The sequence below is a fragment of the Anser anser genome (assembly GCF_964211835.1).
Source record: "Anser anser genome assembly, chromosome: 4".
Classification (NCBI taxonomy): domain Eukaryota; kingdom Metazoa; phylum Chordata; class Aves; order Anseriformes; family Anatidae; genus Anser; species Anser anser.
The window spans coordinates 54,434,789-54,454,537 of NC_139724.1; the positions used below are offsets into that span (position 1 = coordinate 54,434,789).

Sequence of the window (19,749 nt, forward strand, 5' to 3'; positions counted from 1 at the left end):
CTCTAGCCAGCACTTCGCTCTCAGGTGTCTTTCCACACTTGCAGGAACGCGATACAGCAATACCCGCACTCGATCTGCACAGAGCAGCCTTGGGAAAAGCTAGGATTGCTAGCTATAAATCCACAATCATACAGCAATTGCTCTTCCTCAGAATCCATCCGATTATTGCCTCTGACCTAAGGGGTCTCACCAAAGGAGGTCTATCCAGCACACTTTCCTCCACTGATAACCCATCTTTACAGTGCTCCTGCCTGCTCCTCTGACGTATGCCACTGCCCGCACTCTCCTACACAATAAGCTGGGCCTAAGCAGCTTCTCTTCAGCTACTTCAAAAAAAAAAAAAAAAAAAAAAGGAAAAAACCCAACCTGAAACCATGACCCTCATTTTCAGTAATGTGAGCATTCAGCTCCCACTCACATCGCTTAAAATCAGGCCACAAATCTGTTCCTTTTTACGCCTGCAGATGGTTGCTTTCTCTCTCTACAGATGGTATCCCGAAGTCAGGACAAGTGGCTTTCATGCAGAACTCTGAGTCTACTATTTGACAAAATCTGATACGAGCTGAAACGCAGGCTTCCAAGGAAAGACAGAAGGCTATACTTGTGGCAAAAATTCTTTATTAAACTAGATTTTGTAAATTCCTTTTCACATTAGAAATTCTAAATGCAAATTACAAAATTGTATTTCAGTAAAAAATGAAAGTTATAGTTAACAGCAAAATTACAACTTTATACAAATAAAAAAAATATTTTTTTTAATTTTAATTTAAAAATAGACATTGATATCTTCCAACGTACTGGTCCTAACAGCTTTTACAACTGGTAGCTGCAATACTAGGTCTTTTCACATGCATATTCACATAGTCATTTGATACTCAGCAGGGTATTTAGCTGAAATACCATTGAAATAGCATGATCAGTTAGGTTTTCATTGGAGTTCTTTTTTATTAAAAATATTTTTATTCAAGAAAAAAGAAAGTAATCATCATACACAGGAATTGTGGTGATGAACACTTGTTTGTCCATACTATATCCTCTCCCCAGCTTTGTGAAGAGAGCAATGTTATTCTGGAAATGTGAATTGCATTTGAAGATATAAGCAACAGAGTCTATGTATAATTTATCGTAGTACATTAATGATGATCCTTCTTTGCTATTATCAACAATAAAATTGTTTTCTTAAATACTGACCGTATTTTGTGGCAAGATGAAATAACAATTTGGTTACTCCTCACTTCCTCAAGCGCAACCCTGTTCAGAGTACACGTTTGGCCGACCTTCTGCAAAGATCTCCCCAAACACCATACGTGCTCACAACCGGGTTAAACCAGGGCATCCGGACATCGTCTAAATGGGGACTCCCAAGTCACAGTGGTTTCCCACAGCCACAAAAAACGCCAGTTAAACTTTGCCTGAGGTGTCCTTCAACAGGCCTATAAAGACATTACCTTTAAACAACATACCACATACTATTAACACCAAAATCCAAGTTCATCCAAGTATTATCAAGGTTATCTTTTAAAAATCACTTTTGCCCCACTGCTTTCATAATCGACTGAAATATATTTTTAAACACCCACATTACTTTAGAGAATAACCATCTCCATTGTACTTGTGAGCTTGCTTTCTCTTCTTTACTGTACGGTTATTCATCAATGCTGGCACTAGCATTAAATTTGGTGTGAAAAAAAAATATGAGAATTTTCCTAAATTAAAAATTGGACTAAATATTAACATGTTTCATAGAAGAAAAAAAAAAGAAACAAAAAGTCATGTATTAAGAGGACAGCAGTCATCACAACCACATGCTGTTGAATAATAGATTAAAAAGTGGTACACAATATAGGTATTTGAAAAGTCGCACATTATTTCAGAGTGCTGGTGGCAATACTACGTGCTACTTCAATTAAAAATAAGATTTTTACATGATATACCTCAGGACTCTCACTGATGCAACTGCAAAAGACATCAGAAAGGCTGGAAGTTCTAAAACGTAGCCTACTTTCAAATACCATTTTCAAACAACTATATTTGAAATAATTCATCCCACTATAAAATATTCATCCCATTATAAAAACAATCAAAGAAATACAAGGATTCCGGAGTGTTTTTATGGACAGTTTGGCAAGTGTTTGAAAGCATGGAGTGCCTTAATAATAAAACCCTACTTTCTCTCTCTCCACTGATCATCTTTCTCCATTCTGCATTCAGCTCAGAAAGGCTTCTAAGCACACACTTCACCTCCTGTGGAAGAAAAAGCCTGAGCTCATCATGTTTTCTCTGCATTGGAGCTGCAGTGCCTCATCCCGAGCCACTGAAGCTGAGGGAGGTTTTATCTCCCACTTCAATAAAAGCAAGACTGGTTCTGCTTGCGTTACAATTTTAAACTATCGTCTGTCATCAAAATTCAGCCTGTAATCAAACAACTTTTAATCAGGAAAATGACCAACGTATAACCAGGTAAGGTATTCAGAGTACCTCACTGCATGCATGCCTGTACCCAAAAGGACAACGGACAGAGGGAGAGAAAGAAGGACTCCAAATTGCTCCTGAGCTATGCACTTCTCTGCTGCCTCTGACGGATGGGAAAAAACTCTCCAGTAGGGGTGGAACTGAGGTTTTGCCTTGAACGTATTTATGCATTTAACCAAATAGGAATAAAGAGAGAAAATAATTACAGGGAGGGACACTGAAGCTCAGCAGGTACAGCTTCCTTCTAAGAGTCCTAGCCCTCTTCATGAGACTGTTTATGCACTCCTGTAGTTTAATCTCTTTCACCCCCTTGATCTTGAATTTTTAGCTTGCAGGAGCAGGTTTGACAGAGGCTCAGAAAGCGGCACTTCAAGAATACGCCGACCACACTGGTTATGGCATTTTCTGGGGAAGTGAGAGTCAAGTGCAATCGCCGTCCCCCTGCTAAGCCAGAAGAAGGTGAAAAGCTGCATTTCTCACCTCCAGGGTAAGCACGTCAACAACCAGGCTATGACGAACAGATGGGCAAGACAACAACTTCTTCTGCTCATCTTTTGAACTGAAATCTACGCTGTTTTTGTCCACGTCAGGAATGGTGCGAATGTACTGAGGGAATCAGCCCCCCTCCCAAAACAACCAGAAGCACGGGCACTTCCCCGTGGACAAGCACATCACCGCAGAGCTTCGGCACCCAGCAGCTCGAGGCGTGACACTTCAGGGCATATGCTAGGACCATTGCTGGGCAACTCTGCCACTCAGGCCAACCAACAGCGTCTATGCTGTAAAGAGGTGCCTCAAAGAGCTGCACCTCCACTCATTATAAAAAGTAGCACTAAGGGCAATCTGCTCAGAAGCAGAAGGAAGTTTCTTTGTTCGAAAGAATGATCCGAGCTCCATTTAAGCAATTCAAAGGTCTGCAGCCCTGGACAGCTGATAACAAGGTGACCTGCTATCTTGTGACATCTCAGTCCATTTTAGGCATTGTCACAGAGGACACAGCCCAGGCCTGATCACACAGGATGTCGTGCAGTGGCCTGAACAGCCCTGCTAGTGCTGTTTGGGGGGCCCAGACCTTTTGTATTTCAAACACTGCTTGCCAGAGTAGCCCAGCAAGGAGAAAAAGGGAAACAATTTGGATGAATTAAGTATCCACAAAAACATAACACTTATTACTTACAGCAATCTATTATTCCAGTAAGAGTCTCTTTGATTAAATATTATTCAAGCTATTCTTGCATTTGAAATCACCATAAAAAGATAACTGTGTCTGTTGAAGCATGACAAACTCATTTTTAGATCTACTGTACATTGTGTTCACTGTGTATATATTACAGCAAATATGGATATTCAAGAAACATCACGTCTTTCAGTTTGTCAGCAACTTACACAGACACATTTTGAAATGAAACCTGTTTCTGTGCACAGCTTTTCTCACAGAAGTTCCTTGCTTACTACTACCCGTGCACACAAATGGCAGAACTTGCACACACATACGGATTCATATACAAATTCCATGTGCATGTAGCTCCTTGATAAAATTTTCTAGGGAAGTAATTTAAAAATGAAAGACTCTCCTATTAATCCTTAACCTATTAATACTATTCCTAACACACAACTCATATCTGTTCTGAAAAAAAAAAAAGTCTTACATAAAATCAAATGGTTTAAAGAATTCTTATGCCTTTTAAGAGGCAAAGATGTAAGTTGTAATGCATTCTAAAAAATATTTCAATGAAATTTTTTTTTCTTATCCAATTGCTTATTGGAAACGTTTGACAAAGTACAGGTGTTTCTATTTTTTGTTGTTGTTCTTTTTGTTTGTCTTTGTTTTTAAACACGAGTATTTTTAAATGCTGATGCAACACCACCAGAGCTTTGGTACTCCTAGACTTTCCAGTTAGGCAATTACTACTGCAGTATTAGCATTCATTTTGATGTTAAAAAATACATTTAAAATGTCTCACAGATAAACATATTTACTACAAGAAAATTACCAAATTTAATACACACAGAATGAAGACATCACCATTAGACACCTGTAAAATGAAACAGTACTCATTTTGCTCCATTATAAAAGCCGTAAAAGGAAGAAAATTTTCATCCAATAGTTGTTTTTTTTTAAATGAGTGTTTTTTCCAAAATTACAGTATTATCTATGTGTGAGTAGAGATGTAACTAGTGTTGTATTTTCCCCTTTAATGTATCACAGTAACTCTGTAAAAAATACCTAACATACAGCTGGTCTTAATGCACAGTCCTTTATATGTAACTTCTACCAGTGTCAGTAGTAGTTTAGAATGGAGTTAAGGACAACAGAACTGGTCAAGCCATCACAAAATGACCACTAAAAATACTAAATCAGACTCTTGAAATCTGGACGTATTTATCATTCAACGGTAACTGGATTTGAAATATCAGTAGTTGCTGAGTTCCCACCTCCCCATGCTCTTCCGAGGGGTTTTACACAAAATTCTGAATCATAAAAGTCCAAGGTACTACATTTCAAAAGCACAGAATCCACTGCAATTTAAATGGATGAAGGTGAAGAAAGAGTCATAGGCTGGGTACGTTAAGAGTTGTATTTTAAAATTGTACCTTAACTTTCTTTAAAACGTCATATAATGCTCATCAGAATTCTTAATCTGCATTTCTAAAACTCCAAAACCTGTAAAATGTCGTCTTTGTGCAGATTCAAAAAGAAGATCCATCTGACACGAAAATTTTCTTGGAAATATACTGACAAGACCACTTGCTGTAAATCGATACCATTTCTGATAAAACACCATCCTTTAAAACAGATTACAAAATATTATTGCAGTTGTTCAAAAAGTTGTTAGCTGTAATCCGACATCTCAGTTTCTGTATTCCTCATCTCTTCTTGACAACCCTTCAATTCAGCATGACTTTCAGGCAGCCTGGTTTTATTTCTGCGAACCTGTGAAATGAGAAAAGATGAAGCTTCAAGATGAACGCTACGTGCAATGCCATCTCCTTCAGCCCTCATCAAACATATTGAAAGTGATAAGGTTCTCAGTCAAGTATATGTGCATGTGGGAGTCAGGAAAACAGCATCATGTCCACTGGATGTGACAGCAAAGGAGGATTTTATAAAGGTCTGGAGAGGTAAACAGCTGGAAACACCAGGAACTGGAAGGAAGAGTTTTAAAAAACAAAAAGGTCGTCCAATATTCTTGGTTATATTCATTCTGCTCCTTTTTCCCTACTCCCTTTTTATGCCCTCTTCTTTCAAAATACATTTTCTCCCTTTTTTTCTGTAGAAAGTGAGAGGGAAATGGAAAAAAAGTCTTTGCTCTGAGTCCCACCTTCACAGTCACCTTCACACACTCCTGTAAAGAAAAGGCAGCAAACACAATGACACCAACCCAGACCTGCTAAACTGCTGTCCCATGTAAGAAGCTGAGAGCTGAAGCATATATTGGAGACCAATAAAAAGCACAGTTAACAACTCTTCACATTAAAGCTAGCAACCTTGAATGGAAAAAGATAATTAAGCCATGTTTAGGTAACTTTAATTCATCGTGTTTTCATCTATCTCAGAGGAAAGGATCTAAAATTTAACAGGTATCCCTTCTTAGATGGTTGTGTCATGCAATTGGCACTGGTCTTATGAAACAGCAGACCAGCGTTGATCTGTTTAGTAGTTTAGCAGTACTCTAAAACAGACTTCAATTTCAGTTAGTTAAATGTGGGATAAGAAAAAATGAATCACTAACAAAAATCTAAACTCACCTGAAGTTGTGGCTTGTGAGGTATCTGATAGCTGCTGGTTTGATGCGAGCAACTCCTCCCTGACTATGGCTTCCTCTTCCCGTGATAACACAGAGATAAGGTTTACCACCTGTCTGTTGGTACTCTGTAATAGCAGGGATTGTAACGGTTAAAATTCTCCCTCTGCTGAGACCTGGCGTTCAACATAACCTTTACATCCATTTTTCTGAAAACTTTCACCAGTGATCTAGAACTTTGTTTTCCCATGGTAGCTATGCACCTTTCTTATAAAAAGTCATATTTCAGATTCTCTGAAAGAAAAATACAGTCAAGCTTTTTAAATCTAGATTGCTTGCAATATGCATGATGTGATCATCAGAAAATCCTTCTAATTTCATAGCAGCTTTACTGCTTCTATCATCTATTCCTTACTTGGAACTTGCACCCCATGAGAATATAGTTAAATTGCAAAATTAAAAAAAAAAGAGGGACGTCATACACTAATTTTTAAGTGACAATAATGCATATAAACAAATGAGATTTTAATGGATAAAGAAAGGAAGAAGAAGGAAAATATAAAACCACAGTTTTTGACATTTAAATCACACTTATTTGGACAGTAATTTCTGCTATGTTGGAGCACGTGAATCAGTAGATCAGCACATCATGAGCTTTATTAGTTTATCTAGCCATGATACGAAACGAAATTGCTCTTAGCCTAGAGATCACATCAGCCTAAGTTGATTAAGAAATAGAGGAAAAAATATAAATGAAGCTGGATTCTTGCAAGCCAAGATTTGTCAGTTCAGGATTATCACTTCACACTGACATCTTTCCTAACCTACTCTCTCTTTCTCTCTCAACCTTTTTGTGTGAGTTTACTCTTAATTCTGCCAGTGCTAAGTGCCCATATTGACTGATCCCTTTCCCACGTATGGAAATGAAGATGAATTCTTTTCAAGAACTAGGACTGAGCAATGAGCCCCTCCCATCATTCCAAACCTCATGATGTAAGTGTAGTTTCACAAAACTCTAAAAAAGCATTAGATTACAGCTTAAAGTATACAAATGTAATTTCAGGAGTAGAACGAGATAATGCAATTTAATTAGCTTTGACCTATACCAAGGGGAAAAAGGAGGACTATCTAAGCCTTACGGAACACTTTTGTTTCTACTGTGTGGAGTAGCTGTTGTATATTAAAAAGAAAGTTTTGTGCAGTGGTACCTTGCATAAGAAATATTTCTTACAAAAGCATTCCCAGTGTGCTTAGATTTATAGGGTAAACTAATAATGCAGAAAATGTATCTTTTTACAGCAAGAACACTCATGAATCACTTGAGCACTCCACTGAGAGAAAAAACAAGCCCTCAAGCAAAACTGCACAAAATGTCATTTACGGAAGCAGCAGTATTCTGATCTCAAGAGATCTTACTGGCAAATGTATACAACAATTACTGAAAGACAGCTTAAACCACACAATTTCATGTAAAAGCTGAAGACAATCTAATCATTGTGGTTAGTATTCCAAAATACTGATTTTTCTTTAAAGATTAAAAAAAGCAAAATAGTTCTGACAAAGCAATGCAAAGACGACACAAATGTTTGCATTACCATCTCTGTACAAATGCCATGAAGGACAGATCAAGTCTTCAAAAAAAATAAAGAGAGGATAAAACAGAAGCAACAGTAAGATTTACAAACAAGAAGCAAAGTGCTGGGGGTGGAGGTTGGCAGCTTTGAGCAAAAAGAATCATTGCCTTGTCAAGGAAAACAATTTCCATGGGGGAACTCTGAAAATAAAACAACTCAGAAGCCAGCTGTTTTCACATAGTACTAGATTACACTCAGACCCTCTGATACTGCCATATATAGTGATTTCTTCGCAGAGAATGAGGAGAATATTACTTCTAGGGGACAAGAATTAGTAGCTCATTCCTACCTTCACATTTTTCCTGCAGCACTCTGGACAACTGATTCACAGCTTCATCCACATGGAGACCATGCAGATCCAACACATTCAGAGGCAGCAAGGAAGTATTTACTTTCTCAAAGATCTGCGCAGCGGCAGCATGGTTGGCTTCTTTCATCTTCTGCTCGTGAAGGCGACCCTTTATTCAAAAGCACATCAACTATTACACTCTGAGACATAATCTGAGCTTCACACTGGCTGTTGGGTTCAAAATGACACTACTGGCAGGGTGCTTTTAGCTCACAGTTTGAAGCAGTGAAATTTATAATCACAACACAATTTTTGGAAGAGGCTCAGTGAGACCTACGCACAAGGGGATTTCATGAAATTTGTTTGCTAAGAACTACTCAAAGTTGGCACCAAGAAGAAACTATCAACAAAATCTTCATGAGAAAGGGAAAAAACTAGAAAAAGGCAAGAGAACATAACATCATTACATAAGCTAAAAGGTTACACTTCATGACAATTTTCAGATTTATTATCCTAACAATGGCATTTTAGTGTCTGAAAATATGTCACTAAAACTTTAATTAAACAGTATCAAAGAAACTGCTTAATTGCCCAGGAAAAACCTGCTGAGTGTTATACTTGAGGTTAGTTCTTCTGAACACATTCCCTAAAAATCAGAAAAATCAGTCTAGCCAAGAAGAGCAAGCACTTAAGCACTTTTTTTTTTTTTTTGGATGGTCGCCTATTATCTCTCCCAATAATTTTGACAGCTTTTATGACTAACAATGTCAGTATAGTCCCTATTGGAATTGGGGGCAAGGAGCAGTACAGGGTTATTCACATTACACAGTGAACAAACACCAACTATTTCCCACAAACCTTGCAGTGATCAAATCTGAGAGACTGAAGCAACAAATTATGTCTTTGAAGATCTGTAAGCACAGTTTGAAAGGAAATGCAAGTCTTAACTCCGGGTACTGGACTGACAAGGGCTCAAGAGAACAGAAGTGACAGACTGTCTTACACTTTCTTAAAATGGATCATCTGAAGTACATTAGTGTCAGACCAGAGACACCAGCCCCATAACTCTCACTTGCAGAGGACTCCCAGGACAGGCCAAGGCCACCAAGTATAAAGTACTTTTTCATGAATAAAGGTACTTTAGTTTGCCTTTTTATTACCTAAAAGAAAATACATTATAAATTTCCAGACTGTACTTGTCATTATGTCTATGAACAAAAGCAAGGGAGGACTTGAAATTACATTTTTATTTAAAATCATGCAGAGCTTTGTTCAGAACCTCCCCAAACTTCAAGAACATATAGACTGAGAACATAAAGAGCTCATTATAAAGACACAAGTATTCAGTATTTCCTACATATACAGTAACAATCCAAACATTTATACCAACCACATGAAAGCTTTTATAAAATAACAAGCAAATTCAAGCAACTCATTGTTTCATTTTTATTCTCTCCTAATACAATTCATAGAGTAGAATTAAATGGTTCTATAATGGAAATTCTTGCCAAATTTTTCTTTTATATGCCATTAGATCAGAGGAAAGCTACAGACTTTGAAAAGAATTAGAGATTTATAATTTTTAAGAGTGGTCTGAATGATGCATGAATTAAAGTATCTTGTGTGAAGACAAATAAAAATGTGTATAGGAAAGGACAGAGAATCATTCTGTGCTTACAACAAAGAACAAGATCAATAGCAATGATGCAGGGGGGCTGAAGTTAGATAATCTTTAAGGTCCCTTCCAACCTGAGCCATTCTCTGATTCTATGAACAGGAATCAAACTAGTATATACCAAGAACTGTGCTTGAATCAAGACTTGTGCTCCAAGGCCAGAGTACACAAGACTGATCTGCAGATCTAAACTCCAAAAACAGATGGCAAAAAGCACGGCGTACCACACCACCTCATACCAACAAGAAGACAGACTGTAGCTATAAAGATATCCAAAACGAGGACACAAAGACAACAAACAGCACTCCTGTCCAACATTTACAGAGGATGAAATAAGCATTATTCTAAGACAAAAGATCGTATCTTAATACCTGATTCCTAAAAAGTACAAAAGACGTGTCCAGAAACAGTCCCTCACCAGTTAAGAGGAACCCAAAGGACATTTAAAGGATTCTATAGTTGATGTTCATTGCACTCCATGTAATGCATGAGTGAACTCAGACCACATCGACACAAGTCTTGGTGCTTACAAGCGTGCAGATGTGAGAGTGCAATCTATAAGAAAATGAGCGTATCTGACTAAGCACTTAAATATCATCTTTCATGAGATTTCACACTGAATTTCGTTACATTAGTTTCCTGTGTCAGCATCGTTACTAATGGAAGTGAGTTTAATTTTAAGACAATTCTCGAAATAACACTTAGGCAACAGTAACTGAGCAAGTTTATCAACTGCAGTAGGCACAATTTTATCACTTCCAATTTAGTATTTGTCTCTCTAAATTCAGAAAGAAAGCACAACATTTAAGTTTACCTGATGTGCATAAAACGCTGCCACAGACTTCATTCCCATGTGATAGGCCTCCCCAGCCTTTTTCAAGCATTCCTGTCTCTTTTGTTGGTGATGAAAAGCTTCTGCTCTTAAATCATCATATTGTGGATACTCATATTCTTGAAATATTTCACTCAAAACATCATCCTCTTCCTTAGCTTTTTTTGCCTGTAGGAATTTGCAATGTTGAATCTAAGTATGTATTGTAGGGTGTTTTCACTGACATGGCTTTGGATTTATTTGTAATTACTATTAAAAAACACAGTACCTTCTTCTCACGGTTCTTTGCAGCACTGTAGGAAGAAACATTTTCATTTTGCTGAACACTTTCTTGAGCTATAACTGTTTTTACAGGATCTGCTTCCAGAACACAGTTCAGAAACTGTTCGGTCTGTTCTAAAGAATAGCTGTAAAGCATAATAGGTAAAATTTGTGACTTTTCAAGGATATTAATAGCTGCTACATTTACTAAAATACATGCTACAGACCTTCACGGAGTTACAGAAATAAATGCTTATGAAAATAAAGCACTAGAATGGAATTTTCCATGTTACAAAAAGGCTTGTCAACTCACTGTACTGCATTACTGCCACCAATGCACAAGCAGTCGACTGAGATGTCATTAAGGGGCACTTGAATACTGAAAGGACTATGAAATACTAAAGTAAATTGCATCATATCTCAATAAAACATTGACATCAGTTTAGAAGGAAACACTATCTTATGGGCTGTATAAGTTACTTTATCTTAAATCTCCTCTGGATGGGGTTAGATAGTACAATCTAGTTTAAAACCAGCTCAGTTCTCTGGAACTGTTATGCAGGAAAATCTCTGTGTTAAATTTAACGCAGTAAGAATAGGAGATCATTTGCAACCAGACTTCCAGTATGCCCTTTCTTCTTCTTTATTCTTCTTGCTGCTCAGTAAGCAGACAAGAGAAAGATTGATCAGAAGTAAAGACAGATTTTGGGAAAGGCAACACTATGAAAAGAATTTAGAATATGAAAGCAGTGAAAGAGGTGTAGAGGTGGATAAACAGCTTGCTTTAAACATTCCACAAGGAAAGGTTTTGATAACAATCTGGACAAGCAGAAAAACTGACAAATAGGCATGCAAACCCATACGTAGAGACACACATTCAACTGACCAAGGATGAAAAAGGGAAGTTTCTCTTGAAAAGAAGTTTAATTCACAGGAACTTAGATTTAAGAAGGTAGTCACACACCCCAGAAATATAATGCAGAACAGAGAAACAGAATATAAGCAGGAAGAGATAAAGAGATGGCTCTTTCCTTCAGAGCTGCTATAGTAACCATGAGACTACTAGCAGTTAACATCAGGTGGTAGCTTTCTTCTTAGGCTGGATGATATCTTCTGTGCATCTACTGTTAAATCCTCTACTAATTTCTCCTACTTCGTTTACACCTTGACTCTAGAGCAAATACACAGTTCCACTGACAGTCCGACGTCAATAGCCAGAAATGTTCTTCTGGTAAGTGAAACTGCCTAATCCTCAAAGCAAGAATCGGGTGTACACATATAGTTTTCATACCCTTTTTTCTTTTAAAGACCAGCTACTTTTGCCTTTATTTAAACCTACAAAAAGCAAAGTGCTAGTTCGGAAAAAGCCATTAATTTGCTGTACCTTAACTGTTGATAGTTAAGACAATAACTGTGCATTACTGAGTACCAGTTTTATAAAGAACTTTAAAGATTTCTTACTTGTTGTCTTTGAAGACATCCATTAAGAAATTTTGATTAATAGTTGGAAACATCTCAAAAAGTTGCTTCTCCTTCAGTTTAGCGGCACAGTCTTTTCTAGCCATAGAAGGAACACGTTTCTACCCAGAAGACAAAGAAATAATATTGCAAGCTCATGATGAAAACAAAATATATTAACAATGGAGCCAATCCAATTATACTGCTATTTGTTAGGATTCAAAAAAAACATCCACTCAGTAGTTATGCACCCATAGCAATGACAACACCTCAGTATCAGCCTGCCACATTGATCTGATGATAAGAAAGCAAAGACAGGTGATTTGTATTACACACTGCTGCAGTTATTGGAAGGGACTTAAAAGGAGGATGTTTAGGAGGAATTTCAGTTTACAAATGCATTTTGCTGCTAGTCTATCCAGCCCAATGCTAAGCTTGTATGAAGTCCACCTCTCTACTCAGGTATCTGTGGAAAATGATACTGAGGGCTTGGGGTTGAAGCAATGTTTTATTATAAAGTAGGTGAAGCGATTTTATCTTAGTGTAGGTTATCATCTGAAACTATACTGTGAAAAAAATATTCACATTTGTGAAGTTATGTGGAAAAGAACAAATAATTATACCCTAGAATAAACTAGGCTGATCGTTCCAATACTCAGACTACAAAAAAAGAGAAAAAAAATGGTCAGAACAAAGCCAAGCTCCAAGAATCCAAATCTGTGGACAACACATTACCGTTATCAGTAAGCCACGTACATGCAGTTCAAGGAAAGAATCCACAAGCCATTCTTTCAAACTAGTAACATCTAGCTAATAACATCTAGCTTTCTTTAGCAGTAGAAACAAAGCTTTAGAAACAGCTACTTATCAGAGACGATTACAAACAAAAATGCCTGTTCTAAACAATTGCCTCACAGTAGAGGGCAGTATTATGCACACGCCAACCAGACTGTATGGGAATTGCGTGGTAAATAAAAAACCAAAAAAAAAATCTCTAAAATATTCCTATTTTCTGACAAGTCAGTATAGAAAATTCTTTGAGATTCTTAAATATTTATTTTAATGGCTCATCTGTTAGGAATGTTGTGGGTTCTTCTTGGGAAAAAATATTAAAACAAATCCAATCCATTTCCAAATAAACAAGGCAAGAAGCTAATTAAGTACTTTTTTTGATATTGCTTCCATTAAAAAGTGCAAGAAATCATCCCTTTTTAAGTCAGCGATAAAAAAAAAAATCAAACAAATGCAAATGCTAACCTGTATAGTGAAAAGCACCATGATCTGTTTGTGAAACAATCAAAATATTAATTTTAAAATTAGATTTGAAAAAAAATAAATAAAAATCTACCACAAGCAAATGCATGTATCACTGTAATCAGTAACACTAACTGGCATGCATTTCTCTCTCAAATTCAGGCTGTAATCAGCAGCGCAAAGATGAGTCACCAAGTTAAGATACTGTTTTATTAACAGTAAGGAATTTATACTGCATAAAAATGGAGACATCCATACCAGGTCCTGTTTCTCCTGCATGGCTATTTCTTCAGATATTATTTGTCTGAGGGAAACTTTCTGAGTCTGAGCATTCCAGTGATCCATGAAAGGAAAAATTTCTGATGTTGCTTTTTTAGTCTGTATGTCGTTAGATGAGCTTGAAAGCCAGTTCATTTTTTTCTTCTGCATTTTATTGTCCACATTTTGAGATAACAGCATTTCTGAATCATTCACATCTATTTGCTGAATCATTGTAGAACCTTCAAAAGCAATAAAAATGAGGTGACAAAACAATGATTAGATTACTTATACAAGCAAAGCCAAAATAATTACAAAAAGTTTTTCACCCTAAGTGTTTTGGTCTTTGTTAAAACTATGTTATTCCTGGTAAAACAGAAAGCAACCTTCCTCACTTCTATTTTCCAAAGGCTGTCTGATCATCTTCACCTATTTTCTAAAACAAAAGCAAAACCAGCAGATTTCCCAGATTCACCAAATTTTCAAGTGCCAAGAATTTCCAAGCTGTAAACAACCCTGCACATACGTTGACACGTGCTTTTACAAGACTATTATCAACATGTATTTACATGTTCACCTGCCTTCCCTCTATAACCTGACAGATGCTTAACAACCTGATTTCACATTTCTAGGAATTAATGATAGCAGCACTGTTTGGCCATTCATGTGGGGATTTTGCACCTACATCGCAATCCAAGTCTCCAGCCAGGTCCCATGCAAGAGGAGTGGGATTATGCTGTAGAGGAACGCTTCTTCACAGGTAGTTGAGTGACTAGAAACTAGATCGCCAGGGACTTTAGCACTTTTTGAACAAGGATATACATCTTCCCGCACTAACCAAATCCTCTAAAAACGGCAGCAACGTGTGCATGTTCTATGCCTGACCTCTTTCTTTCATCTTCCTCTGCTAGGAATTCTCTAGCTGCACCTTTTCTTCCCACAGAGATTACAAAAATCCTATCAAACAGCTGTCTTACTCCAGCCAGAGCTTCCCTTTAAGTTCTTTCAAGTACACAAAACAGTATGTTTTTCGGTTTTATCTCCCTAGGATCAGTGGTATTGCTTATAATTAACTTTTTTTTTCCCCCCTACAACTCCATAAAAGAACGGTAAACGGTACCAAGACCAATACAGAAAAAGCTTAGCTTAATAAATGAATCCATCCTTCACTAGCCAGAGTATTTGCAACCTTACTTAAGTTTTAAATAATTAAATACTTTAACAATAGGAATTAAGTATTTTTTTACAATGAAAAGAAATACATGGCATACCTTCTGTAGACAACTTACCTGATTCATCTCTCCTCCGACGCTTCTAAATAAAAACAGGAAAAACATGAACATTAATAAGCGATAAACACAGCATTTCACAATTAAACTTTTTAAGTATTAGCTTCTAGATAAGCCTACCTAGCTTCAAAATAATGTTTCACAGTATTTCTCAAATATAAGATTTTCAAAAGAAATATACTTAAGACAATTATTTTACAAGTTAATTTTAAAAGACAGAATTGTATTTCCAAACATGCCAATGGGAGGAACATGCCCTACTGCTAAGATTTTGTAACTTTAATGAAATGAACCAAACAAAAATTTTGCCCAAAAGCAGTCCAAGTTTCATACGGATACAGCAGAATGGAGGTTAGAGAACTCTTCTCAATTAACTACATGGAGATGTTTCACATACACAATAATTCATACAAGAATTCCTCTTAAATGTTGAAAGGCCAGTAATAATTTTTGTCCAGTGGAATTTTTATCAATCTTGTAGTGAAGTTTCACACTATGACCCTCTGTTTTCAAGAATCTTATTTTCATGATGACATACTGGTAACATGCAGTTTCTTCATCCCTTTAACTGTCTTTCAACAGCTCTGATGATTATGGCATACTGATATACTCCACAAATTTCACAAAATATGACTGTATTTTATCATTGTTCTCGCAAAGATATTTACATCTTACAAACGCCTTCAGACCAAGACATAGAGCCAAATGGACTGACATAGCACATCATCATACCATAAGAAATCTACTTACCAGAATAGATTCTTTCCATTTTTCATGAATCACTTTTGCCAAATTCAGATCAATATGAACCACACAATCCTCAACAGTCAGTGATCCTTGCAGAAGACAGAAAATACACTCATTAAAGCAGTCTATAAAAATTTATCCAAGCAACCAAAATACAATAGCCTAGTACTTACTAAGTTGAATTCTGGAGATTTTGCGCAAACTGTAATGCCTAAAAAAAAATCTTCAGTAACAGCCAAGTTTAAAAAAAAAAAGCCACATAGAATTCATTATCTAGTACTCAAAAATTCAGAAGAGTAAGAAAAATAAGTTAATATTAAATAGATCTTGCTGAAATATAACCTGAACAACTATATTCTTCCTCCTCCTGTTTTTCAAGCAGTACCTTCTCTTCCACAGCCACTGTTAACTTACAACTCCAGTATCATTTGTGAAAACATGACTTCCCCTATTTAATTGCAATCCACATGCAGCTGCTTTCAAGTAATACAGCATTACTAGCCACTGTGCAATAGTATTCACATCCCTCTTTTCAAACACACAAACTTAGAGAAGCTGAACTACAAGTATCACCTCTAACTCTAAAGGAAACAACAGGAATTATCATGGTATCATCATGATATGTATTTTCCCTAAAATGTCCTTCTAATATTGTTATATTTCCCACCCTTAAAAAAATAAAAGGTCAGGAAGTACACATATGTCAAATAAAAATCCAGGGCAGATATAAGACAAAATAAAACACCTTTCTGCTATCAAAAACAAGTAATTTTTCTTTTTTGGAGGGGGTGGGCATGGAATGCAGAAGAGCAGCCAAACCCACCAACAGATCAGGTATGCAGGGTTTCACGTCAAGTAATCTTTCAGAGAACAGAAAAACAGGAGAGAAAATAAATTACACTCCTCATGTTTTCCTTCCTTCTCTTTTCTATCAGTCTTTAACTCTTGTATTTTGATGTATGTTCAAACTGCTTACAGCTTTCTTCACCATAGTTTGTTTTTCATTTTGTTTGCATCTTTAAGTATAGCCTTCCTTCATTTTCTCTCTAAACCATTCATCTTCTTGCCCAGTTTAACTGATGCCTAAAATCTTTTTTCTCCTCTTTCTTTTTTCTTAACCAGTCATCATTTGCATCTTCCTCACCATCTCGATAACCCTCCAGTTTGAATATAGGTTCAAAGGCCTGTGGCTCAGAAAGCAAACAAGCCAATATATTTTCTTACGCTTTTAAAGCATATGCAAAAGACACAGTTAGAAAGTAGCACTACTGCATTTGTATTTTATGCCATGCTTGCTTCAGTTCCATTTTGAGATCAACAGAAGCAAGCAACAGCATCATGAGGAACTGTGCAAATACATTCCCAAAAAAACAAGCACAAAGCAAAGGAAGAGTTTTTTAACCAAAATTTTTTGTTTTGTTTGTTGTTGTTGTTTGTTTTTTTCATAAAAATATGGAAATGATTACGCCCATACCTGCATCAATGCCAACAGGTCCAAATATTTCTTTCAACTGGAGTGCCAGTTCAGGAGGCAATGTTAGTTCTAGGCTATCTATACTGAAGGGTGAAGGTGATACTGATGAAGGGCATTGTAACTTGGTTTTATCTTCATCCCTGCGTGCAGTTTCACTTTCTTCTTTACCACAAGTCTCCCTGGTACTCCCCTGCATTTCTTTATCAGTTTCCAGTTCTTTATCACTCCTAGGACCCATCAGAGCTGCACGATCCATTTCCAGTAACAAAGCAGTCCCTTCAGCATTCTCTGCGTTGCTTTCTGAAGGGTTACTACTTTCACATTCGTTATTTAATTTGGATTTCAAATTGGTAGTTGCATTAAGACCATGAGATGATGTCATGGGTACATATAAACCTGCATCAAGTTCTGAGGCTGAGAGTTTATTTTGCGTTTCTTCAACGGGGCTTACAGGCTCCATCGTCTGCATTCTTGACATGGACTGCTTAATGACACCTGCTGCAGAGCTGTCTGCATCATCTCTAGGAGCTTTATCGCTGGAATTTTTCAGTTCCACTGAATCGTTCAATGAGATAGCAGCATATGAGTCAGACACATCAGAATCTCTCACAATTGCCTTGATATCCCTACTTTCTGCAACGCTGATTGATGAGTTCTTAACTTCTGAAGGCTCAGAAATATCAACAGTCCCAATGATTTGCTCTGTGTGTTTGTCATTTTTGAGATTCTCATCGTAGTTTGTATTTTCCTTGAAATCAAGGTCTGCAACAACTGGCTCAGCTTCTCTTACTTGAAAGCACTCACTATCAACATCTTTGTGCAATTTTTCATCAGAGTCTAACAGCAGACCTGTGGCCCAGTCTATGTCTTTGTTACATCTTTCATACAGGTCTTTCAGAGCTTCAAATGAAAAAGACTCAAAGAGCTTACACAGCATATTTAGCTTTTCAGACTCATCAATATTGATAAGTTCGCTTTCTTCCACAAATGTGCTTTTATCGTACATGACTCGGTAGGGTATTTTTTCCTGAGAATCTGAAGTATTATCCACATCTTTGGGTTTAAAGCCATCTAGTCTGCCATGCAATACTTTGACAGTTTCAGGAAAAAGCATTTTCTTTTCTAACCTCCACAGGAGAGCAAAATCATGCGATTCAGTTTGTGAATGGCTACTTATTTGTCTAAATGAGCACGCATCATGTTTCTCTTCTGCTGAATTAAGCATAGACAACTGTTCCTCTTCTTTTGGATGGGGCAAACCGTTGTTTGTAAAAGTGAGGGCTAATTTGTGATGTTTCCTTGTTCTCTTATTTTGCTGGGTTTTCTTCTCCCCAACTGTTTTACTAGCTACTGTTTCAGGTTGGTGAAAATGCAACCCTTTTGTATCTTCTTGTTCTGCAGTGTTCACGGGTGTCCCACGAAGCACATCTAAAGTCTCAAGAGCATTTTTATTAACATCACCTTCAGTACTTCTACCTTCATCAGACTGACTTAGACTTGTCTTTCTCATTCTCCTTGGCCTCTGTTGTCTCTGTTCTAATGAGCCGGAGACAGGCCAATGTCCTAACATTTGCAGTTCTGGTACAACTATATCTGAACTGACAGAGAAACAGCTAGAGGCTGAATTTTCTTCCTCCTGTCCTTTTTCAATTTTTTCAACAGTACAGGTATCAGGTAGGCCTGCTTGCTCTTTACTTAATTCAGGATTGGGAGTTTTACCTTCCCTATCATTCTTTAGAGAAGACTTTTCTAGTCTTCTAGCTCTTTTGACTCTCTGTCCCATTGTTTGTTGTATAGGCCAGTCACCCAGAAAGTTTAGTAGCTCTGGTTTCCCTGATGTATCCAGAGCAGAACTGCTTGGTTCCACTATGTTACTGCTCTGTGTTGATTCTGGTTCCGTACATTTTTCACTGCATTGTTCAGTTTCAGCCTGAACTTTGAGAATGTCGTTATCGCTGTGTTCCTCAGCTCCTCCTATATGTAAGTGTAAGGTCTCTTCAGCTGTGGTCACCTCAACCTCATCCACTTCTGTTTCAGTAATTCTTTCCATTTCTTCTCCCTTTTCTTCTTTTTTCTCCAAGGGCAGTTCTTTTTCTACACAACCTGACAAATCAACATCCAAGTCATCTTGAACAGTGCTGTTCTCAGTACTGTGTTCCACTGAGTTATTTTCCATTTCTTTTTCCTCCTTCTGAAAATGTTCAGGAGTACCGTTACTTTCTAAAGTTAGAGAAGAACCAGAAACATGTTTATCATCTTCAGCTGATTCAAGAGGCACCAGATCAGAATCAACTGTTTTTTCTTCCTTTATATCAGAATGCGCCTCTCTCTCTCTGAAAGACAAAATGGAATGAAAGATA

The 19,749-nt window shown here is 37.1% G+C and overlaps 1 protein-coding gene across 3 annotated transcripts in view; it reads right to left on the reverse strand.

Annotated features, from left to right (window-relative positions):
* Positions 1 to 601: 601 nt before the first annotated feature.
* The window catches only part of N4BP2 (NEDD4 binding protein 2), a 41,717-nt gene continuing 22,569 nt past the window's right edge, over positions 602 to 19,749 (reverse strand). For all 3 annotated transcript variants that reach the window (XM_083836220.1, XM_083836218.1, XM_083836219.1), the window contains 10 exons: positions 17,390 to 19,722; positions 15,919 to 16,004; positions 15,169 to 15,193; positions 13,880 to 14,121; positions 12,371 to 12,489; positions 10,917 to 11,055; positions 10,631 to 10,816; positions 8,142 to 8,310; positions 6,223 to 6,346; positions 602 to 5,407 (listed from right to left, as the gene is read on the reverse strand). In XM_083836220.1, the coding sequence (XP_083692346.1) occupies positions 5,362 to 5,407; positions 6,223 to 6,346; positions 8,142 to 8,310; positions 10,631 to 10,816; positions 10,917 to 11,055; positions 12,371 to 12,489; positions 13,880 to 14,121; positions 15,169 to 15,193; positions 15,919 to 16,004; positions 17,390 to 19,722 (3,469 nt within the window). In that variant the 3' untranslated portion in view covers positions 602 to 5,361. The remainder of the gene's footprint in view (positions 5,408 to 6,222; positions 6,347 to 8,141; positions 8,311 to 10,630; positions 10,817 to 10,916; positions 11,056 to 12,370; positions 12,490 to 13,879; positions 14,122 to 15,168; positions 15,194 to 15,918; positions 16,005 to 17,389; positions 19,723 to 19,749) is intronic.